The sequence below is a fragment of the Trichomycterus rosablanca genome, chromosome 12 (assembly GCF_030014385.1).
Source record: "Trichomycterus rosablanca isolate fTriRos1 chromosome 12, fTriRos1.hap1, whole genome shotgun sequence".
NCBI classification, from domain to species: Eukaryota; Metazoa; Chordata; class Actinopteri; order Siluriformes; family Trichomycteridae; genus Trichomycterus; species Trichomycterus rosablanca.
This window is the reverse complement of record NC_085999.1, coordinates 6,966,858-6,988,652: the sequence shown is the minus strand read 5'-3', so window position 1 is coordinate 6,988,652 and position 21,795 is coordinate 6,966,858. Positions and strand designations below refer to the sequence as shown.

Below are 21,795 nucleotides of genomic sequence, written 5' to 3'. Positions count from 1 at the left end.
ATTAAAATGGAAAGTTGTCATCATGCAGTTGTAATAACATTATGAGAAATTCCCTGGGTTCATGTTCACCTTAGATGATCCGATAACATCATTTGGCTGTTGACAGAATAAGATTAAAGTGCACATCAATTCAGAACATCCATCTAAGCACTCAGCTCTGATTTTGGTCACTTCCCTTCTATATGTACTCAACCAGACCGAGCACAAGGCTTTATTTAAAGAGAGACACAAAGATACAGATACAGTCTCCAGAACACAAAACACTGTTATTAGACCACTTTAGCAGCGCACACGGCTGAGTGGTTCAGGCTTTTTCATGCGTTAAGGGGTGAAAAGAGGTACTCTACTTACCTCAGTCTTAGAACCATGTTCACAACCCCATGAGTGTTCGAGATTTTTTCCAGCGGTTGAATCTTAACAAGGGGAGAAAATGCAACTGGTTAGCACACTTCCAAATAGATTCACCATCCTCGAGGAATTTATCCGAAACACAATTTGTATCAAAATATTTAGATTTAAAAGTTGCATTAAGACATAACATTGTTTTTGAGACAACAAGCTATCAGTGCTTCAGAGTTTCAGATATTTTCCTACTGTAATGTTTATGGTACTGAAAAGTCACCAGCTGTAATCAAGCATAATCACAAACAAGAACCGAATAAAAATGCCAGCAGATATTTCTTATATCATTTATAATTCCAAGCTTGCCTTGATAAACATGTCTAGGCCAAGTGTTTTCCCCCTGTTGCTGCCAAAACAGCTTTGCAACTGCGATGCACTATGTATTCTGACACCTCTCTATCAGAACCAGCATTAACTTCTTCAGGATTTGAGCTACAGGAGCTCATCTGTTTGATCGGACCACACGGGCCAGCCTTCGCTCCCCACGTGCATCAATGAGCCTTGGCTGCCCATGACCCTGTCGCCGGTTTACCACTGTTCCTTCCTTGGACCACTTCTGATAGATACTGGCCACTGCAGACCGGGAACACCCCATAAGAGCTGCAGTTTTGGAGATGCTCTGACCCAGTCGTCTAGCCATCACAATTTGGCCCTCGTCAAACTCACTCAAATCCTTACGCTTGGCCAATTTTTCCTGCTTCTAACATCAACTTTGAGGATAAAATGTTCACTTGCTGCCTAATATATCCCACCAACTAACAGGTGCCGTGATGAAGAGATAATCAGTGTTATTCACTTTACCTGTCAGTGGTCATAATGTTATGCCTAGTCGGTGTAAAAGTTAATATACACAGTATAAAATATTTAAGAATTGAATAATGAGGATTGAAAGAGTTCAGTAACAGAGAATATTTTTGGAGTAATACAAAAGCATGGATTCTTTTTTAAAGCATTTTTTTTAACTTAAGCTGCTTTGTGTATTATTGCTTTGTTTTCTACAGTGTGAAAAATGAGCTATAACAGAGGCAATCAGAATAAAGGCAATTACTTTTTTTCACACTACAGTATAGTTAATAATATATTGATCTGATATTAATTGACCCAGCCTTAATGCAGCGACTCCATCTCATAAATGGGAAAAGTGTAAAAAAAAAAAATTCGGACTCATTTTTTTCACTCCCAATGTCACAGTGCTGGGAACACTGGCCCACAAAGCAATAGCCACGGGTTTGGTTTAAACGTGCTACGTCTTACACCAGTTCTCACATGCTTATGTAACCTCGACAGCTTAAATTGAGAGACAGAGATCTGCAGGGAAGAGTTTACCATTATCAGCCCTTAGGGCCGGAATATGCATCAGAGCAGTGTTATTAGTTATTAATGTATTAGTAGCTTTGATTTATTAGGAAGGTGTCTAGTCTAGTTTTTAAATACAATTTTCCCATCGTGTAGTTTTACAGGATTTTACAATTTAATACCCAGTTCAGGTTCAGAGGATCAGGTGCAACACTGGTCGCTGCAGGGAATCATACACTTATTTACCTAATGCCAATTTATAGTGGACATTCCACTTACTGCCATGTTTTTGAGATGTGGGAGGTAACATGTATTTCCAGGAGGAAGCTGCACAGCCATAAGGAGACCAAAATTCACAGGACAGTAACCTACAGTGACTAGCAAGCCTCCAGGACTAATACAATATTACAGTATACACTGATCCATAACATTAAAACCACCTCCTTATTTTTACACTCACTGTTCATTTTATCAGCTCCACTTACCATATAGAAGCACTTTGTAGTTCTACAATTACTGACTGTAGTCTGTTTCTCTGCATGCTTTCTTAGCCCCCTTTTATGCTGTTCTTCAATGGTCAGGACCATCAAAGAGCAGGTATTCTTTAGGTGGTGGATGATTCTTAGCACTGCAGTGACACTGACATGGTGGTGGTGTGTTAGTGTGTGTTGTGCTGGTATGAGTGGATCAGACACAGCAGCGCTGATGGAGTTTTTAAATACTGCGTCCACTCTATTAGACACTCCTACCTAGTTGGTCCACCTTTTAGATGTAAAGTCAGAGATGATTTCTCATCTATTGCTGCTGTTTGAGTTGGTCATCTTCTAGACCTTCATCAGTGGTTACAGGACGCTGCCCACGGGGTGCTGTTGGCTAAATATTTTTGGTTAATGGACTATTCTCAGTCCAGCAGTGACAATGAGGTGTTTAAAAACTCCAGCAGCACTGCTGTGTCTGATCCACTCATACCAGCACAACACACACTAACACACCACCACTATGTCAGTGTCACTGCAGTGCAGAGAATGATCCACTACGTAAATAATACCTGCCCTGTGGTGGTCCTCTGGGGGTCCTGTCCATTGAAGAACAGGGTGAAAGCAGGCTAAAACAGTATGCGGAGAAACAGATGGACTACAGTCAGTAATTGTAGAACTTCTATATGGTCAGCAACACTGATAAAATAAACAGTGAGTGTAGAAACAGGGAGGTGGTTTTAATGTTATGGCTGATCAGTGTAGGTAACACTTATCTATCACCATATGAAAAAAAAAACATGCACCACCCCCCTCAGCCAACCACTGCAACCAAGTGGTATCTATAATTGGAGCTTTATCTTTCGCATCACTTTGGAGACACAAAGACTCTGCAGAATTGCCTTTATTAAGCCCTACTGGAGGGCTTCAAGCATCCTTGCACCTTTACCATCACTTTTAACGACTGTTGGTACAACAGTCTTATTGGTAAATGTTAGCCTTATACCACTTGCAGACTTTGAAGACTCATGTCTTTTAAAAAGTTCAATATTGAACTCAGTTCTTACAAGACACAGATCGTGCCTGGGGGTAAGGATCGAACCCAGAACCCCAGGATCTGGATTGTGTAACACCCGCTCTATCGGCTGTGCTACTGTGCAGTTAATAAGCAGGTACTGTAATACTGTTATTAAATCCCTGTGCCATCATATTTCAACCATTATTGGCATACAAGGCGGACAAAAAAATGAGCTGTAATTTTGTTTTGTTGTTCAGGAAGTACACAAACCTCCCCATCATGCTCGAGTACATTTATAAAAAACAAAGTACTTTCCGATGATCTTACACTGTAACTTGATCTTACGCATTTTTCTCTTATGCACTTCTGACCAAACACTCCACAGCTTTCAGATTCAAGTGTTTACCAGGAAGTTTCTGTTGCTTAGCAGCAAAAGCTACATAGGCTGACTGGAAATAATTGCAGATCTTTAACTTAATTACAGCATCGCAAAAATCAGCAGTGCTAATTTAACACCTACTGTACATTTAAGACGACACTGTTCTCTACGTCCCTTCCAGATGTCAGATTAGCACTTTTTACTGAACTGTACAGCGGCACAGAATAATCTGTTAATCAGTTGGCTAATGCCAATTTAAAATGTTTTTCTTTTTGTGTCGCTGTTAAATATTTTCAGCTGACTGCCACATTGACGCAGTAAAGCAATACAATAATGCATCAATCTTGATTGAGTGAGGAAACCAGCAAAAGATGGCACTTAAAAATAACTCAATGGCGCCTAGGTGGCGCAGCGAGATATTCCGCTAGCACACCAACGCCGAGATTCTGAACTCCTCTGTTCAAAACTCGGCGTTGCCTGCGGTCGGCTGGGCGCCATCTAGCGGGCATAATTGGCAGTGCCTGCAGCAGATACTAATTGGCCACCGTATCTGCAGGATGGGGGCCGGACTATGTGTGGGCGGGTGGGTCTTCATACGCTGTGTAAGGACCCTGATTGGTGGAAGAGACGCCTGTGCAGAATGCATGGGCGAGAAGAGGAGGGCTGTGCACGTGTCGGAAGAGGCGTGTACAGCGACGTGCTCTCCTCGGATGCAATCGGGTATCTCTCAGCGGCGGAAGACAAACTGAGTGTGCTAAATCGGGAGGAAAATGGGGAGAAAATGCATAACAAAATTAATAAAAATTTTAAAAAATAACAAAGACAAAAACAACTCGGTGGTGACTTCATAGGTAATAACCAGAATGCTAGACCTGAAAAGGTATGCTATTTTTAAAGTTAAAAAGACTCCTACAGGATTTTAGGGCATGCAAAAGCTTTCAGAACAGGACACGGCGTTCTTAAATCGAGACACACAGTCCTCACCTGGGGATGCTGAATGGACAAGTCTTCTAGAGGAATATTATTGGCATTCACTTCACCCTGCAGAACAAACGAGACACAAAAGCTCCTAATCAGCTGCTGGAAACTTTCTTTCGATTGTAACAAATCCTAGCCCACTGTTAATCCAGTAAAAGAAAAAAACCTATAATATTTGCACAATATTGAATACATAGTGTTTGTTCTTCCAATAGACTCATACTTCATATAGACAACAAAAGCCACAACATTAAAACAACATGTCTAACTGCGTAGGTCCACATTAATCCACCACAACAGCTTTGACCTGATGAGGCATGGACCCCACAAGATCTCTGGAGATGTCCTGTGGTATCTGGCACCAGGCATTAGCAACAGATCCTTTAAGTCCTGAAAGTTGCATGGTGGGGCCTTGTTTGTTCAGCACATCCCACAGATGCTTAATTGGATGGAGATCTGGGGAATTTGGAGGCCAAGTAAACATTGAGGAACTCGCTGCCATATTCTTCAAAAACAGTTTGTGCAGTGTGGCAGAGCGCATTATCTGCTAAAAGAGTCCATTGCCATTAGGGATTAACGTTGCCATGAAGAGTTAGTTGTACTTGGTTTGCAACAATGTTTAGGTAGGTAGTACTAGTCAAACTAACATCCACATAAATGCAGAACACAAGGTTTCACAGAAGAACATTTTCCAGAGCATCAAACATCTTTCCACAGTGCATTCTGGGGCCGAGCTGAGATTTGATACCATGTATTCGAAATCCCAGCTCTGGTGTGCTAGAGTATTTTACCGCTGTGCCACCTGAGCGGCCTATGATCCAGGTCTAATGCTCATGTGGTGGACAGGGTTTAGAATGGGCACTCTGACAGGTCTGCAGCTACACTGAAAGCTGTGATGCACTGTGTGTTAGCCAGCGTGAACTTTACCAGCAATCTGTGGTACAGTAGCTCTTCTGTGGGATCAGACCAGACGGGCTAGCCTTTACTCCCAATGTGCATGAATGAGCCTTGGGCAGCCATGACCCTGTTACTGGTTCACCGTTTGTCATTCCTTGGACCACTTTTGGCAGGTACTAAACAAGAAAGATCTCACAAAACCTGCCGTTTTGGAGATGCTTTGATCCAGCCGTCTAGAATACCAATTTGGTCCTCCCCAGAATCATTCAGATCCTTATACTTGCTCATTTTTTCTGCTTCCAACTTCAAGAACTGACTGTTCACTTGCTGCCTAATACAGCCCCAAAACAGCTGCCATTGTAACGAGATACTGAATCTTATTTACTTCACCTGCCAGTAGTTTTAATGTTGTGTCTGATTGGAGTTCATACGTAGTTTATCAGATCATCACTGCGTCCCCCCGATGGTTGTAATCACATTATAAAACAGCGTGTGAGTGGATAATTAAAAAGGGTCACAACCAAATGAGTTCAGAGGGACTGCTTGTCTGTTTGCACATTCATAACTGCAAATTCAGCATTTTGCATTCCAAATACCACTAATAAACACTAATTCACAGTACTGCCAGGTTCACTTTACACGGTAATAAACAAACCTGTATATAAACAGAATAAAGAGCCACTTACGTCCTCGTTTTCGTCTCTGACCCTCCGCGACTGAAAAGCAATTAACAGACAGGATTATATTATGTTCCCCTTTCTGCCACAAAGTATGATCGACAGCTGTAGCTGTTTGTGTAGAAATGTAATCAGCACCGGCTCATTTGCATTTTATGATAAACAATACACAGAAGCAATGCGTCTCCAACCTCATTAGCACATGCTGATTTACAGCTGTTTTTTAGTAAAGCATGGTTGTCGGCTTTTTTGGGTTGTTCTTTTTTTCGGTAACTCTGATAGCTGATTGTGTGTTGTACATTTTACATGCACTGAAGAGAACAGCAAAGCCAAGAGGCGTCAATACAAACATCTATCTACAATAGGAAACTGAAGAATGTTAGAATTGACAAACAAATGACGCTGCTGATGAAGTAATGATGTGGTCTTCACATGTCTTTGCTTGTTCATAAATGCAGCACATGCTTTTACTATAGGAATGCTCTTCTTCATCTGGTGGCAGAATAAATTTACACACCAGTTTTACACCTAAATAATATCAGAAAGCATTGGAATACTAAAGCGTTAAAGCAACTTGAACTCTGCTGCAGTTTTACAGGATTTAAGAGTCTTAGTTTACCCAGCCAAAGATTGTCAACACTATAACATGTGATACTGTGGGTATTTAAAGCTTTGTAACATTGTGAAACTAAGAGTATAAAAGATTTGTGATTTTATTACATGTATTTTGAACCCAATCTTATACTCTGCTGCTAGAGTTCTTTCTTATTCTAGAAAGTCAGCTCATATCACTCCATTTCTTTATCAGCGACACTGGCAACCTGTCCCACTCCGTATTCAGTTTAAAGTTCTCTTGCTGATGTACAATTCTTTACATGGTCTGGCACCAGTCTATTTATCTGAATTTCTACACCTTTACTGTCCTGAACGATCTCTTAGGTCTTCTGACAGTGGTACTTTGTCTGTGCCTAAATTCTGATTAGTTGGTGCTGGTGGTAGATCATTCAGCATTATGGCACCCAAGCTATAGAAGCTATAAAATTCATTACCATAAAGCCTGTGCCTCTGCTCATTTTCTTCTTAAATTGGCAATCTCTAATCTACCTTTTCTCTCAGCACTTTCTTTCTCCTTCTCTGTCCTAAGTGTTTTTTTTCCTAGTGCTATCTAAATGCAATTTTTTATGTTATTATTATTTTCAAAAATGAAAATTGTTGCTTGTTTTACATTATAATTTTCTACTGTAAAATAAACCATGTATCTAGATGCATGTGGTTTGGTCCTAAGATGACACATAGACATTTGAAAGAATTCAAATTTTAGGCCGCTTAGGTGGCGCAGTGATAAAACACGCTAGCACACCAGAGCTGGGATTTTGAATACATCGTATCGAATCTCAGCTCTGCCATCCAGCTGGGCTGAGCTGCTATATGAACAATGATTGGCTGTTGTTCAGGGTGGGATGAGCCAGACCAGGGTTCCTCATAACTGGTGCAATTACGACCTCTGCTGGCTGATTGATGGCGCCTGCGCCGAGTAGAGGAATAATGTTGATCAGGGTGTGGCTCTCCGTGCACAAGGCTGATCCGCACATGAACTTGCCTCGTGCAGGTGAAAAGAGAGAGTCGGTACTGCTCATGTGTCGGAGGGGGCGTGTGTCAGTTGCGAAGCTTCTTAGTCAGCAGTGGAGAGTTGTATCGGTAGAGGGGGAAGCGTAACGCAATCAGGGTAATTGGATATGACTAGATTAGGGGAGAAAATTAGAAGAACAAATCTGAGAAAAAGAGAAAAATAAATAAAAAAGAGGCAAAATGGTGTAACAGCAAGAAGAAATTTGGTTAATAAATTTATTTTCTAGCGTTTAAATGTATTCATTCATGTTTGACTAGGATAATCAATTATGAGCACACGATATATTGTAAAAATACTGACAATGACAACTACTGAAACCCCATTTGAACTTGCATTTGCAGTAATGCAATAATAATTGCATTACTGCAAATGATAATAATGATTAATAATAATAATGATTAATAATTATTAATTATAAGAAACCTTCACACACAATAATTAAATTTTTAGGTCAATTAAACTAACATCGTAAATTGAACCAGCTAAACTTCTTTAATTAGTAATTAGTGCACCACAAAATTACTGCTCGCTCTTCTTTATGGCACAAAAAAAACATTTTTAAAATTCCACCCAAATAAAAGTTCTTTCATAATAATTCTGGCAAACTTAAAATCCTGTTTTTAAAATTTGATAATAGTCATCTAATGAACCTGGTGGATCCTGACATTTAACTGCGATCATCTGAAATAATCCAGATTAGCTCAGATTAATTATGATTAGGTGATTTATATTAGTCGTGACAGGGTTAATCCTACCCTTGGTTGGTTGACAGCTGCCTTCCCTTCTTCACTTTTTTCATCCAGCTCATCGTCACTCCATTCCCATTCACCATCCTCTGTCTTGTGTAAGCGACCGCTGGAGCCCGGTACTCGTTTTACCTAAAAATACACACACATTCTCACATCAGTGAGTGAACACAGGCTACTGGTTCCCCATGGCCGAGGGCGAGTCGATATTTAACACGGACTGGCAGATGTATTTAAGTCAGCGTGTAGCTTACTCTGTCACTGAAAATCTGCATCAATCAGTCATAATGGTTCATCAATAATGAAAATATCAATTAATCCTCCGAAGCAGCAAAGCTACTGCAGTGAGTTTTATTAACATTATAGATGTGTGTAAAACTTGGCTGCAAAAGCCAAATTAATTGCTCAGCCAGGATCAAATAAAAATGGAAATATGTGCTCCCTGGTACCTAAATTTGTCAGTATGTGCTAATGGTCGGAGGTGTTTTATCATACAAATCAATGGTATATAGCAGTGGTCCCCAACCTCCGGGCCGCGGACCGGTACCAGTCCATGGGTCATTTATTACCGGGCCACACAGAATAAATAAATAATTAGAGATCGCTACATCAGCAATGAAAAGACTGCTTTTTTCCTTTTTTCTACTTTTTATTGTTTCTTAAAAAAAAGCTCATTTGTGAGTAGTACAGTTATTCTACTTTAAATACCCCCACCCCCACCGGTCCGTGAAATTATATCTTATATGAAACCAGTCCATGGTGCAAAAAAGGTTGGGGGCCACTGGTATATAGAAATGGTATAATCTAGGTAATTCGCTGTGCCGGTTTCTCACTAGACATAGCTCTTTTTGTTCTGTCCAAAAAACAGCTCATCAGACCATAAAATATTTTCTTCATTTTGCTTTTACATGGATTTTAGCAAACTCCAACTCAACAGAAGCTGTCTTGCATGTCCATGTCCATCCAACCTGCTTTCCGTCCTCACAAGACTGACCACGGTCCTTCCTACCTGAATGCACAACTCCAGAAAGGTTTAATGGCATATCCTTTCATCCCAAGTGAATTTCCACTGGGGCTGAATACATTTCACAGCGATTTAGGTTACTGTGACCTGTAAAGACTCAAATGCCCTTGCCATGATCTATGCCTTGCCTTGTACAATTGGATCCCAGAGATCTACAGATGTGGCTTTTTTTGTCCTAACAATGCAGTGTAGTTCACAGGGCCTAAAAGACCCATTTCATCATTGTAGGTGGTTCATCATAGATGAAAGAGAAAATAATGGCAGTTCTATTCATTTAATATAAAATCCATAAAGTAAACCCATTATATCCCAGGTTATTACAAATTCGCCCACTTTCTTACTTTTACATCGAGAGGCATTTAATGTAGCCAACCCACCTACATGCTTACTGTATGGAGAAAGGGAAAACCCAGAGGACCCAGAGGAAACCCGTGAACAAAAAAAGCCAAAGTCTATACAGAACTTTTCTATTTTTTAAACACAGGTAAATGTGAAATGATGCCTGTGGCAACACAAATTTGTTAAATATGTTACATAATTTTTTTTTTAAAAGACTTATTTAAACATTGTTAAGGCTCAGGGTTGCACTGTATAAGGGCAGCCAAAAACACGACACAAAAACATCACACACTTCACTAACTCTACAATCTTTACCAAGCTTAAACTCATCTATAAAGCTCACGGGCAGCTACATCTACAAAAGCAGACACCACACAAGCTAATCAAGTGTAGGAGCATGTACCCTTCTCCCAGCATCATTCTCTGTTTCGGTACACACCAGCGGGCCAGCTGTTCTTTGCCTCTCTGCTGGCACCTTCACCAAAATAATACATGAGTAAGAAACATTAGCTGAAATAACATGGAGGCTTGGAGTTTAGAAAAAGACAAAATGGCCAACAGTACCTGGACCCTGAAACTCATACACACACACTTGCACACACACACACACACACACACACACACACACACACACACAAAATGGTTAGACAGTAGTTAGTTCCTACAAACAAATATATGTATGGGGGAAAAAAGCTAGACTAGAGCATGATTTGGAGGATGGGACACTGTGAAAGGTAAGTTAGCTGCAATCTGAATGACCTGAATGTTGTGATGTTATGTAGGTTTTGCAGTGGTGATTCATAACACGAAGTTTGGTACTCATAACACCAAATGACGAGAGTGGTAACTTTGGTACAGACAGAAGGCCATGCCTTGAGCATCTAACAGTATGTAGTTAGTGTAGGGATGGTGTATTTCAGACAAGTAACAATGGGATTAGATTATGTAGAGCTCTGTAGGTGAGAAATAGTTTTGTGTACTGAACGTGGGCTGTGATCTGTAACCTTTATTGTCAGTCATTATTTTTAGTAACCATGATCACAGTACCAGTGAGTCTAGAGTCAATCATAAAACAATGGGCACAAAGTCAGAATACTACCTTAAAAGGGTTCCAGTTAATTGATGGCAACATAAAATTCCTTATTAAGACTTAGTACAATGTAAAGGCAAATGAAACTAGCCAACCCACCTACTTGCATTTATTTTAGAACATTACAAACTCCTCAAAGACAAACTGGGTGCCTGAAGCTGTGCTTTACCAGTCCCACTTTCCACTACTTAATAAATTACAATCACTGAGTGATCCTTAGTCATAAGTCCAAAGCCTTTACATGAAACACTAAGCACAAAGCTGGAATGCAATCTGAATGGGATGCCAGCCAATCACAGGGCCTAGAGATTCACACTTAGACGGTCAATTCATGCCCAAAATGTAATTGTCTATAATGAGTTAATTAGACACTAGCCATGGCTGTCGTGCACAATCAAGCTGATGTTGTGGCTATTGACAGGCGGCCTATACTTTAACAAAACAAAGAACCTATCTGCCTCCTGTTGGCCAAGTAGCAACACTACCAGAGTTCAAACCGTGGGCAAGTTACACTGTAATCACAATCATGTAAATGACCAGATAACAAAAGACGCACATTGTTTAGGGGGCTCCAGTTTACCCCTGAATGCTCAGGTAAATACATAAACTGTGTAGAATCTGTACATTGTTAGATTATTAAAGGGGCCAAATGAAATACAGCTTACTCTTTAATTAACTAAACATCCCTTACATTAATTTACATGTAATCTTTTAGTTTGGCTTGAAATAATGAAATAGTTTCATCTTGTGACCTGAAATTTCTTTTACTTTTCAAGATCTGCACCAAGCTTCACCAAACGTCGATACACATTGTGATACTTGTGGCTTGGTCTAAAGTGCACATTTAACCTAGCCATATTTATATGGGTCACCAGCTATCCATCATCATTAAAAGGCACTTAAATTAAATGAAATTATAGATTTCTACACCACCAAACCAATAATCTAATAAGCTGTGTGTATAAAGTAGTTTTTTTTTTACAAATCGAGTCTGAGTTCAAATCTCAGCTCTGCTACCGGTGACCTGGGCGCCTCATGGCAGGCACAAATGGCAGTGCCTGCAGCAGACAAAACTGGCCACTAGTCTGCTGAGTAGGAAAATACCTAAAGAACTAAAACTGGGTGGGGTCTTTGACGCAGCGTAAGAACCCTAGTTTGGAGCACGAGGCCTGTACAGATGTGGAGGAACGTGGAGATCAGTGCGTTACGCTCTGTGTGTGGGACTGGCCTCACGTGCAAATCCACTAAAGTATGGTCAAATAAGAAGTGGTCGGCTGACTGCACAAGAGGTGTTGGAGGGAGCGTGTGTCTGAGGAGAGGACACGATCCCAGCAGCAGAAAACTGATCAGCTATGCCAAATCAAAAGAAAAAGGGAGAAAATGCTTAAATAAAATAGTGTTTTTTATTTATTAATTTTATTTATTAATTGTATTTAGGGACCTTCTTGCTGTGAGGCAACAGTGCTACCCACCAAGCCACTGTGCCACCAAACAAAACAGTAAAATAAATAAATAAATACAAAAATTAAGTACTGGACTAGCCACTGCTGGGCCCTTAACACTACTTAGCTTGCATTTTTTACACAAGTATTATAATTCCTTTAGGATAAAAGCATCTGCTAAATGTTTTAAATGTAAATATAAAATTCACATACAGTCATAAATCTACTGCTCCATCAGTCTTTATGCAGCTATTATACTCACAAATGTTCCCTACTTAAAATGCACTAAGCATCAAAGCCTAAAAGCACAGAAATGTCATCATTCATTGTTAAAAATACTGTGAGCTCCCGAACATCACTCACGTTATTATCTAGAGATTTCAAATTTAATCCCATTCAATGCCAAAATCATCTGTGTTCGGAAGTCTAAAAGCCTTATCAGCCCTGCTCGCCCTGGGGATGTGGGATGACATTCTGGTCTGCCCCTCATTCAAAGCCCCCCTTTCACGGCCGATTTTAAGACTAAACAAAGAACTTATCTGCCCCCTGTTGGCCAAGCAGCAGCACAAACACAATGTTAACTAAAAGCAGCTTAAACCATCATGATCAACATGACCTGAACAATTGATGGTTAAAGGAAATGTAACAGGAAAATCAATTCATCCATCGAAATATCAGCACCCAGCTTATCTCAAAGGTTTGTGATCCACTATTAGAAGCTATCTGAAGATAAACCAGTGAAAAGTTCATGACAATGTCAATTTCTTTGTTCATATAATGCCCTTCACTGCTTTAAAAAAGGTCACCGGACCAGTTGATATTTAATTTTAACAGGCTTTAGTAAGGATTACAAAAGAGGAATTGTACACTTCATCCCTGTACACCAATCTAAAGCACAGTGGCTTTATTGAAGCCAGAGAAAGTGAACTGTAATACGAAAGAATGGAATCGGATTTCAAAGGTGATCAGGTCCCAGAATCCTCATGTGACCGTGCTTTACCCATGCTGCTTCTTTTAAACAACAGTGTATTCAAGCTAATCAATAATTTGCACTGAATGAATGGTGAGATTTGGTGGATTTAATGATGTTTTTGGAGATTGTGGATTTAATAAATCTTGAATCCCCTGGTTGGTTTCAGATCGCATCTGACATATTTTCTGACCTGATCCTCAGATTTATTTTGTCCATGACCATGTGCGTTATTAGCTGTGGGAAGCCAGATGTGACCTTGTGATAAGAATACACACTGACAGAACAAGAATGAAGAAAAGGAACAGGAAAGGATTTTCAGATGTAATGATTTATCTCTTCAAACAAAGATCAGAACTAAACAGACTTCTCTGTGGTTCTTTATGTATGTGAAAGCTGGACTAAAAAGTGGGACAGGAGGAATTTTGACACTATACTATACTATACCAAATCAAATCTTAAAGCCCAGATAAGCACACTGAAGCTTATTTTGCACACATTATTAAAAGAACTAATTTGTTAGAAAAGACAATGCTTGAGTTGACAGTAAAAGAGGAAGAGGATGGCCAGCAATACGATGAATGGACACATTCAGAGAAACAGTAAACAAGCCATTAAGAAGCCTGAAAACCCAAACTGCAGACAGGAAGTTCTGGAAAATCACAATTAATATGATCGCCAGAAAACAAACTCAACTTGATGGCAACTGGACAATAATAATAATAATAATAATAATAAAATGGGTAGAGACAGAAAACAGAAATTAAACAGTGTTAGCTCAGTTGTTAAGATTCCAGAAGGTTGTCACTGTTGGCCCTCAACTGCTTGCGCTTTATTCTTTCAAATTTGTACGCCACTTTGGATAAAAGCGTCCACTAAATGCCGTGAAAGTGAAGGAAATCATTCACAATCATGTGTAAACAATCAATAGCCAGCCAGAGGAAGCTTGCTGGGCTGAATTATGGAAGATTAGTGACGCCTCTCTCTCTCTTACTCAAAGTCACAAAATACCCCCCATTCTAATAACTGTTGAATTTCACACAGCTGGATCTGGGTTTGATTTCCTGGCAGAACGACCAGGGTCTTTTCTGTGTGGAGTTTGCATGTTCTGCTTGTGTCCACATGGGTGTTCTCTGAGGGCTCCAGTTTCCTCTTACAAATCCCAAGACATTCATTTATTCATTGTTCTTTTTACCACCTTCCTATCATATTTAGGGTTGCAAGAGGTACAATTCACCGAGCGAAAGCTAGGACACACCCTGAACAGGTCACCAGTCCTCCACAGGACAAACACACACACATTCACCCACATTCACACTTTTCCCACATTCAATTTTTGTAGCTCCAATGAACCTGCCTGCACATCTTTAGACTGTTGGAGAAAAACAGAGCTTCTGAAGGAAACCAGCACAGACACGGGGAGAACATGCAAACTCCACACAGAAAGCACCCGGACCGCTCCACCTGGGTATCAAACCCAGGATCTTTTTGCTGAGAGGTGACAGTGCTACCCAACGTGCCACTGTGCCGCCCCCAAACACACTGAGTTGGGTCAATTGTACTGGCGTCCTGTGCTGGGTGTTTTCTGACCAGGATTAAGCAATGGTAAAAAACATGAATAAATAAATGAATTAATAATTAAGCAGCACCACTGGCCAGTTATCAGGGCATCTTGCTTTGGGAATCACTGACATAAAAGTTGGAAATGGAAAAAGTAATACAGTGCAGTAAAAATCCAGTCCCATCCCTACAATAGGGATATTTAATTAGAGCAATAAATAAAACGACAGTTAAAATGCACCTTCAATACAAAGCAATAGCTCATGTACATGATCAAAATGTAGTTATTATTCATCAGCTCTAGGCATTTTACAACAGCATTAACAAAAACACCAGGAATAGATAAAACCAATTAAGCCAGCAGATTGTTCTCTCTGATGAAGAGACATGCCAGCAATGGCTGCCAAAATACAGCATCATCTACTTATAATTCTCATTATTCAGCCACGATGCTGCAATCAGCTTCTGTGATTCAATTACAACTGCATTTCCCAGAGGTTCCATCATTGCATACCAAGATCTGCAGGTGCTGTCAAATCTGAACTGTTCATGGACTTCAGTGCATGTGACTGGATGAAGCTTGGAGCTTCACAATACTCACTACAGCCAAGTAAAACTGGACATCATTTCAATGATGGGGCTACATTACACTGTTCTGCTTTATTGGGTGGCACGGTGGCTCAGTGGCCTCACAGCAAGAAGGTCCTGGGTTTGATTCCCAGGTGGACCAGTGCAGGTCCTTTCTATTTGGAGTTTGCATGTTATCCTCGTGTGTGGGTTTTCTTCCGGGAGCTCCGGTTTCCTCCCACAGTCCAAAGACATGCAAGTGTGATAAATTTGAGATACAAAATTGTCCATGACTGTGTCCATAAACCTTGTGTACCCAGTAACTACCTGTCCTGTCATTAGTAACCAAAGTGTGCAAAACATGATGTTACACACATTAATTAAGCTTTGTGACACGAGTGCTAGGTGCTTGTGTGGTGCAGCGGTCCACTATTATGGTAGCCCACCACCACTGAGATCTGTGCCATCACCCAGCGGGCATTTTCTTCACAAATATTATTGATCATGTCTGAGGGGGGATGGCTGAAGCCCTGCAATGGATCAGTGCCCTGTCTAGGATATTCCTGCCTAAAGTGCTAAATATTAGTGTCTATAAATGCTAAAGATAAATGGGTATGGTATATGGTAATACACTCATACAATCTCATTCATCATGAGATTTTAACCATAATGTGCAGAGCTGCACAAGAAATCAACATAATCATAGTTGTGATTTTTTTTTTCCTACATTTTCCCCCTTTTTCCCCAATCTAGTCATTTCCCATTCCCAATTGTGAATCTGCTGCCGCTTGCACAACCCCTGATCTGATCAAGGAGAGCTAGATGTCCAGTCTTTGGTCACCTGCGAGTGCTATGCTCCATGTGACTCCCCGCCTCTCGCTGGACCTCCACCTGGACCAGTTTTAGAGAACGCATATCGCAGAGGCAGCGGGAGGAGATTCGTCCAACCTTCCTTTTCACAAACACACCCAATTGTGTTTGTGTGGACACCCGGCCGGGTCTGTGGCTCTGCTGAGATTCGAACACCCAATTCGAACACTCCACAGTGGTGTGCTAGTGTGTTGTTTAAACAATGGACTGTGGTATTGGACTGGATTTGTTAAAAGTAGCTAATTGGCTACACACAAATGGTTACAGATGGATGGATACAGGTGCTTGCAAATTCTGATGCAACAATCTCCCTATCCGTATGGTGAATTTTTGTAATTGGACACTTGTTATTTATGTGGCATTTATGTGTATTTTATGAGCAATTGCATTGATTTATATGGGATTTATGTTATTCTCACAATCCTAACATTACTGCTGTGTGTGTGTATTGCTCGGCTGGTGCAGTGGTTAATACCATTAGTCTGCTATCACTGGGATCCAGGGTTCGAATGCCCAGAGGTGCTACCAGCCAGTCGTGTGTCTACATACAGACATGATAGGCTACATTTGAGAAGAGGGTGACTGAGGCGCTGCGATGGATTGGTGTTCTGTCGGTGGTATGTTACTGCATTATGGGGAAATTGGACACATTTACATTTTAGGCATTTGGCAGACGCTTTTATCCAAAGCGACTTACAGTACTGTGACAGTACACAGTCTAAGCAATTAAGGGTTAATGGCCTTGCTTAAGGGGCCAGCAGTGGCAGCCTGGCAGTGGTGGGGCTTGAACCAGCAACCTTCTGATTACTAGTCCAGTACTTTAACAACTAGGCTACAACTGTAACTGTAACGGCTACAACTGACACACCACAACACTGACCAGGATAAGCGGTGAAATATACACACACACATACATACATACATACATACATATTTTTCTATTTGTGACACGTCTTGTTCATTAATTTCCACTTGCACTCTCTTTGTTCTTAATTTTATGGACTGAAGGTGAAATCCAACTCTATTTGACCTCACAGTCAGTTAAAACTGAGTAAGAAAGAGCCTAGCATGAAAATGGCTGTGTTTAAGTGCAGTGCCTGCTTGTTTAAGCTCCTGCATTAAAGCCGATTTGTCTTTGTCTCCTGGCAGAGCCTGGATACATGACACTCCTCTGAATGCATGAGTTGACGCTGCATTCGTTCTGCATGAGCGACGTAGTTTCTGGCTACTGCTTACTGCCTGATTGCATTTGTTCACATGTGCATACAAATCCAACAATCTATAAAAACACAAAATGCAAGTATAGCTGTCTGGAACAGTTACAGCTTAAAATACACAAAACTGCCAAAATGTCAAATGACTAGAACAGGGAAGGATGTCAGTGTTTTTCCTAGCAAGCTAAGCTGCCTGAGTTAGAGAAGAAATCGTTTACTCATGTCAGTGCAGAAATATGCAGTTTTCTGTAACCAGTCATGGCACCTTTCTTAAACACGGGCGATTCACTGACATAAAAAAATAGTCCGCTTTAATCTGTTAGAAAGAAGCCATCACATTTAGTTACTGTACTAGTAATATACACCGATCAGCCATAACATTAAAACCACCTCCTTGTTTCTACACTCACTGTCCATTTTATCAGCTCCACTTACCATATAGAAGCACTTTGTAGTTCTACAATTACTGACTGTAGTCTATCTGTTTCTCTGCATACATTTCAGGACCCCCACAGGACCACCACAGAGCAGGTATTGTTTAGGTGGCGGATGATTCTCAGCACTGCAGTGACACTGACATGGTGGTGGTGTGTTAGTGTGTGTTGTACTGGTATGAGTAGATCAGACACAGCAGCGCTGCTGGAGTTTTTAAATACCGTGTCCACTCACTGTCCACTCTATTAGACACTCCTACCTAGTTGGTCCACCTTGTAGATGTGAAGTCAGAGACGATCGCTCATCTATTGCTGCTGTTTGAGTTGTTCATCTTCTAGACCTTCATCATTGGTCACAGGACGCTGCACACGGGGCGCTGTTGGCTGGATATTTTTAGTTGGTGTACTATTCTCAGTCCAGCAGTGACAGTGAGGTGTTTAAAAACTCCATCAGCATTGCTGTGTCTTATTCACTCATACCAGCACAACACACACTAACACACCACCACCATGTCAGTGTCACTGCAGTGCTGAGAATGATCCACCACCTAAATAATACCTGCTCTGTGGGGGTCCTGACCATTGAAGAACAGCATGAAGGGGGCTAACAAAGCATGCAGAGAAACATATGGACTACAGTCAGTAATTGTAGAACTACAAAGTGCTTCTATATGGTAAGTGGAGCTGATAAAAAGGACAGTGAGTGTATAAACAAGGAGGTGGTCATAATGTTATGCCTAATCGGTGTATGTATAAAGGAAACACTATTGAAGAAGAGATCTAAAGCCATTTTCTACCATATTGTGCAAGTGCTGTAATAAAAAGTACTTATTATTTTTATAATAAATAACCTGACAGCATGTAAAAGTTTCTCTCTTGTTATACGTGGCCTTTTCACAGAAATCTGGATGCAACTGCAGGATCAAGGTGTCAATGCTGGTTGCACAAACCCACAAAGAACAAGTTATATGCAGCATTATTCGCCAACTTAGCAGAAAAAGGTAACCAGGTCCTCACTATAGTAACAATCTAGAGACTTGTGTGGGCTGGTTCCTTGTAAATATGCCAAACCTGCCAGTGAGATCAATAGTTATTTACCACCAACAGATTTAGGGAAAATAATTACTTAACATCACATTGAAGCACCATCTGGAAAAGTGTGCACAACAAGGGGCAAGGCATTTTGAGAAAGGTAATAGTAATACATTATGAAAGAATTGTTAAGTATATTTAAAACTACCGAACTTTTTATGATAGGGTTTTTGTTTTCAAGAAGAAGGACAGGACTGGCACTGACTAAGCAACAATATGAATAAAGAGAGTATAAAACCATCTTTCAGTGCCAATAACCAGCAATGCAAGCCAGCAAAATCCAATCATGTACAGTACAGGCCAAAAGTTTGGACACACCAGCCAAAAGTTTGGACACACCTTCTCTTCAATGTTTTTTCTTGATTATTTTTATTTTCTACATTGTAGATTAATACTGAAGACATCCAAACTATGAAGAATTATGTAGTGAACCAAAAAGTGTTAAACAAACCAGAATATGTTTTATATTTTACCAACTCTACCTCTGCACAACCCAACTGATGGTCTCAAACACATTAAAAAAGCAACAAATTCCAAAAATTCACTCTAGACAAGGCACAAACATTCATTGAAAACCATTCCAGGTGGAAACCTAATAAAGCTGGTTGAGAAAATTTCAAAGAGTGTGCAAATCTGTCATTAAAGCAAAAGATAGCTACTTTGAAGAATCTAGAATATAAAACATATTCTGGTTTGTTTAACACTTTTTTGTTTACTACATAATTCCATATGTGTTCCTTCATAGTTTGGATGTCTTTAGTATTAATCTACAATGTAGAAAATTTAAAAAAAATTAAGAAAAACCACAGGAATGAGAAGGTGTGTCCAAACTTTTGGCCTGTACTGTATGTCAAGTTATACAGGAGCAGTTCTCACTATGTAACATTACGTAATAATTCATGAGGATTTTGATCAAAATGTAATCATAACTTGTACTATAACAATAGGTAAGACTGTACCCAAAACAATTTTTAGAGAGAAGAAGTGAAAGTTGTAAAAATGCCGCCTTTGTGATGTTTGTTTGTTTGTTTATTAGGATTTTAACGTCATGTTTTACACTCTTTGGTTACATTCATGACAGAAACGGTGGTTACTTGATACACAAGGTTCATCAGTTCACAAAGTTATATCAAACACAGTCATGGACAATTTTGTATCTCCAATTCACCTCACTTGCACGTCTTTGGACTGTGGGAGGAAACCGGAGCACCTGGAGGAAACCCACGCAGACACGGGGAGAACATGCAAACTCCACACAGAAAGGACCCGGACCGCCCCACCTGGGGATCAAACCCAGAACATTCTAGCTGAGAGGCGACCGTGCTACCCACTTTGCCACCGTGCCGCCCATCGCCTTTGTGATAACAAAGAGCTTCTATTACTGATCTCTTATGATTTATTCTTGTCACCAATGTAAACTGTGTGACTCTCACATTGTAATCTATTTGTACACTTAATTCTTGTTCCCTTTTTAATGTGGAATTATGTAAAGTTAAGAGTAGTCGAATTTTTGTCATGTACTTTTCATTTAATTTTAAATTCAAGCAGTTTGTAATTCAAAACAATTAGCTACAATTTCCAGCCGGTCACATGTCCGTCATACAGACACGATAGGCTACGTCTGTCTGGGGTGTGTCACTGCATTACGGGGAAATCGGACACACCACAATCCTGACCAGGATAAGCAGTGAAATATACACACACACAAACATAAATACATACATGTTTCATTTTATTTGTGACATGTTTTGTTCATTAATTTCTTCTTGCACTCTCTTTGTTCTTAATTTTATGGACTGAAGGTGAAATCTTGTCACCAATGTAAACTGTGTGACTCATATTGTAATCTATTTGTACACTTAATTCTTATTTCCCTTTTTACTGTAGAATTATGTAAAGTTAAGTGTAGTCGTATTTTTGTCACGTACTTTTCATTTAATTTTAAATTCAAGCAGTTTGTAGCCCAAATCAATTAGCTTCAATTTAAAAGAAAACAATTCATCTTCCTAGAAATGAACCATTCTATTTACTAAGCTTACAGGAAGGTTTTTTTTTATAATGGATTCATATCTCTGCCTGGTCACATGGGAAATTAAGCAGAATTTGCCTGTAAACATATACACCCGAGTAATAAACAATTTCATGTAATAACATCTTGCTTGTTTCTATTACAGCGCTGGGTAACTGATACAAGGGCAGTTGCCGGGCTGCAAAGCTCATTCAGTACCAACAGCAACAGTAATGGGCAACACACACACACACATACATGATCTATTATTCCCATTTAAAATGGATAAACAGTGCTCGGGTGGCACAGCAGTGCAATAAATGTGCTAGCCCACCACCATGATTGGCCATGTCTGTGGGAGGGTGGCGGAACAGCTCAGCTATTGGAAGGTGCACTTGTCAGTGCGCTCTCAATGCCAGTCTCAAGCCCAAGTATAAACAAGAAGGTTTGCCAAATCAGGTATGCACAGATATAGAAGTATAAATGCTGGTTTAAAAGTCACATGCAAAAAAACTACCAAGTCAGTATTTCCCAAAATTAATGTTTAGCCCACAGAAGTCAAACTAATGTGGCGTATGCTTTAACTAAAGGAGTGCGATTATATTACAGGCAGGTACACAAAACCACAGGCAGCGTCCCAAATGAAATCAGTGAACTGTGTCTTTCTTCTGCCTCTGAAACTGGAG

The 21,795-nt window shown here is 40.2% G+C and overlaps 1 protein-coding gene across 1 annotated transcript in view; it reads right to left on the bottom strand.

The window, feature by feature from the left end:
* The window catches only part of stk39 (serine threonine kinase 39), a 62,657-nt gene that overhangs the window by 24,861 nt on the left and 16,001 nt on the right, over window positions 1–21,795 (bottom strand). The window contains exons 11-14 of the mRNA XM_063005453.1: window positions 8,509–8,631; window positions 6,133–6,162; window positions 4,556–4,612; window positions 352–413 (exon numbers count right to left, since the gene is read on the bottom strand). Coding sequence (XP_062861523.1) covers window positions 352–413; window positions 4,556–4,612; window positions 6,133–6,162; window positions 8,509–8,631 — 272 coding nt within the window. The remainder of the gene's footprint in view (window positions 1–351; window positions 414–4,555; window positions 4,613–6,132; window positions 6,163–8,508; window positions 8,632–21,795) is intronic.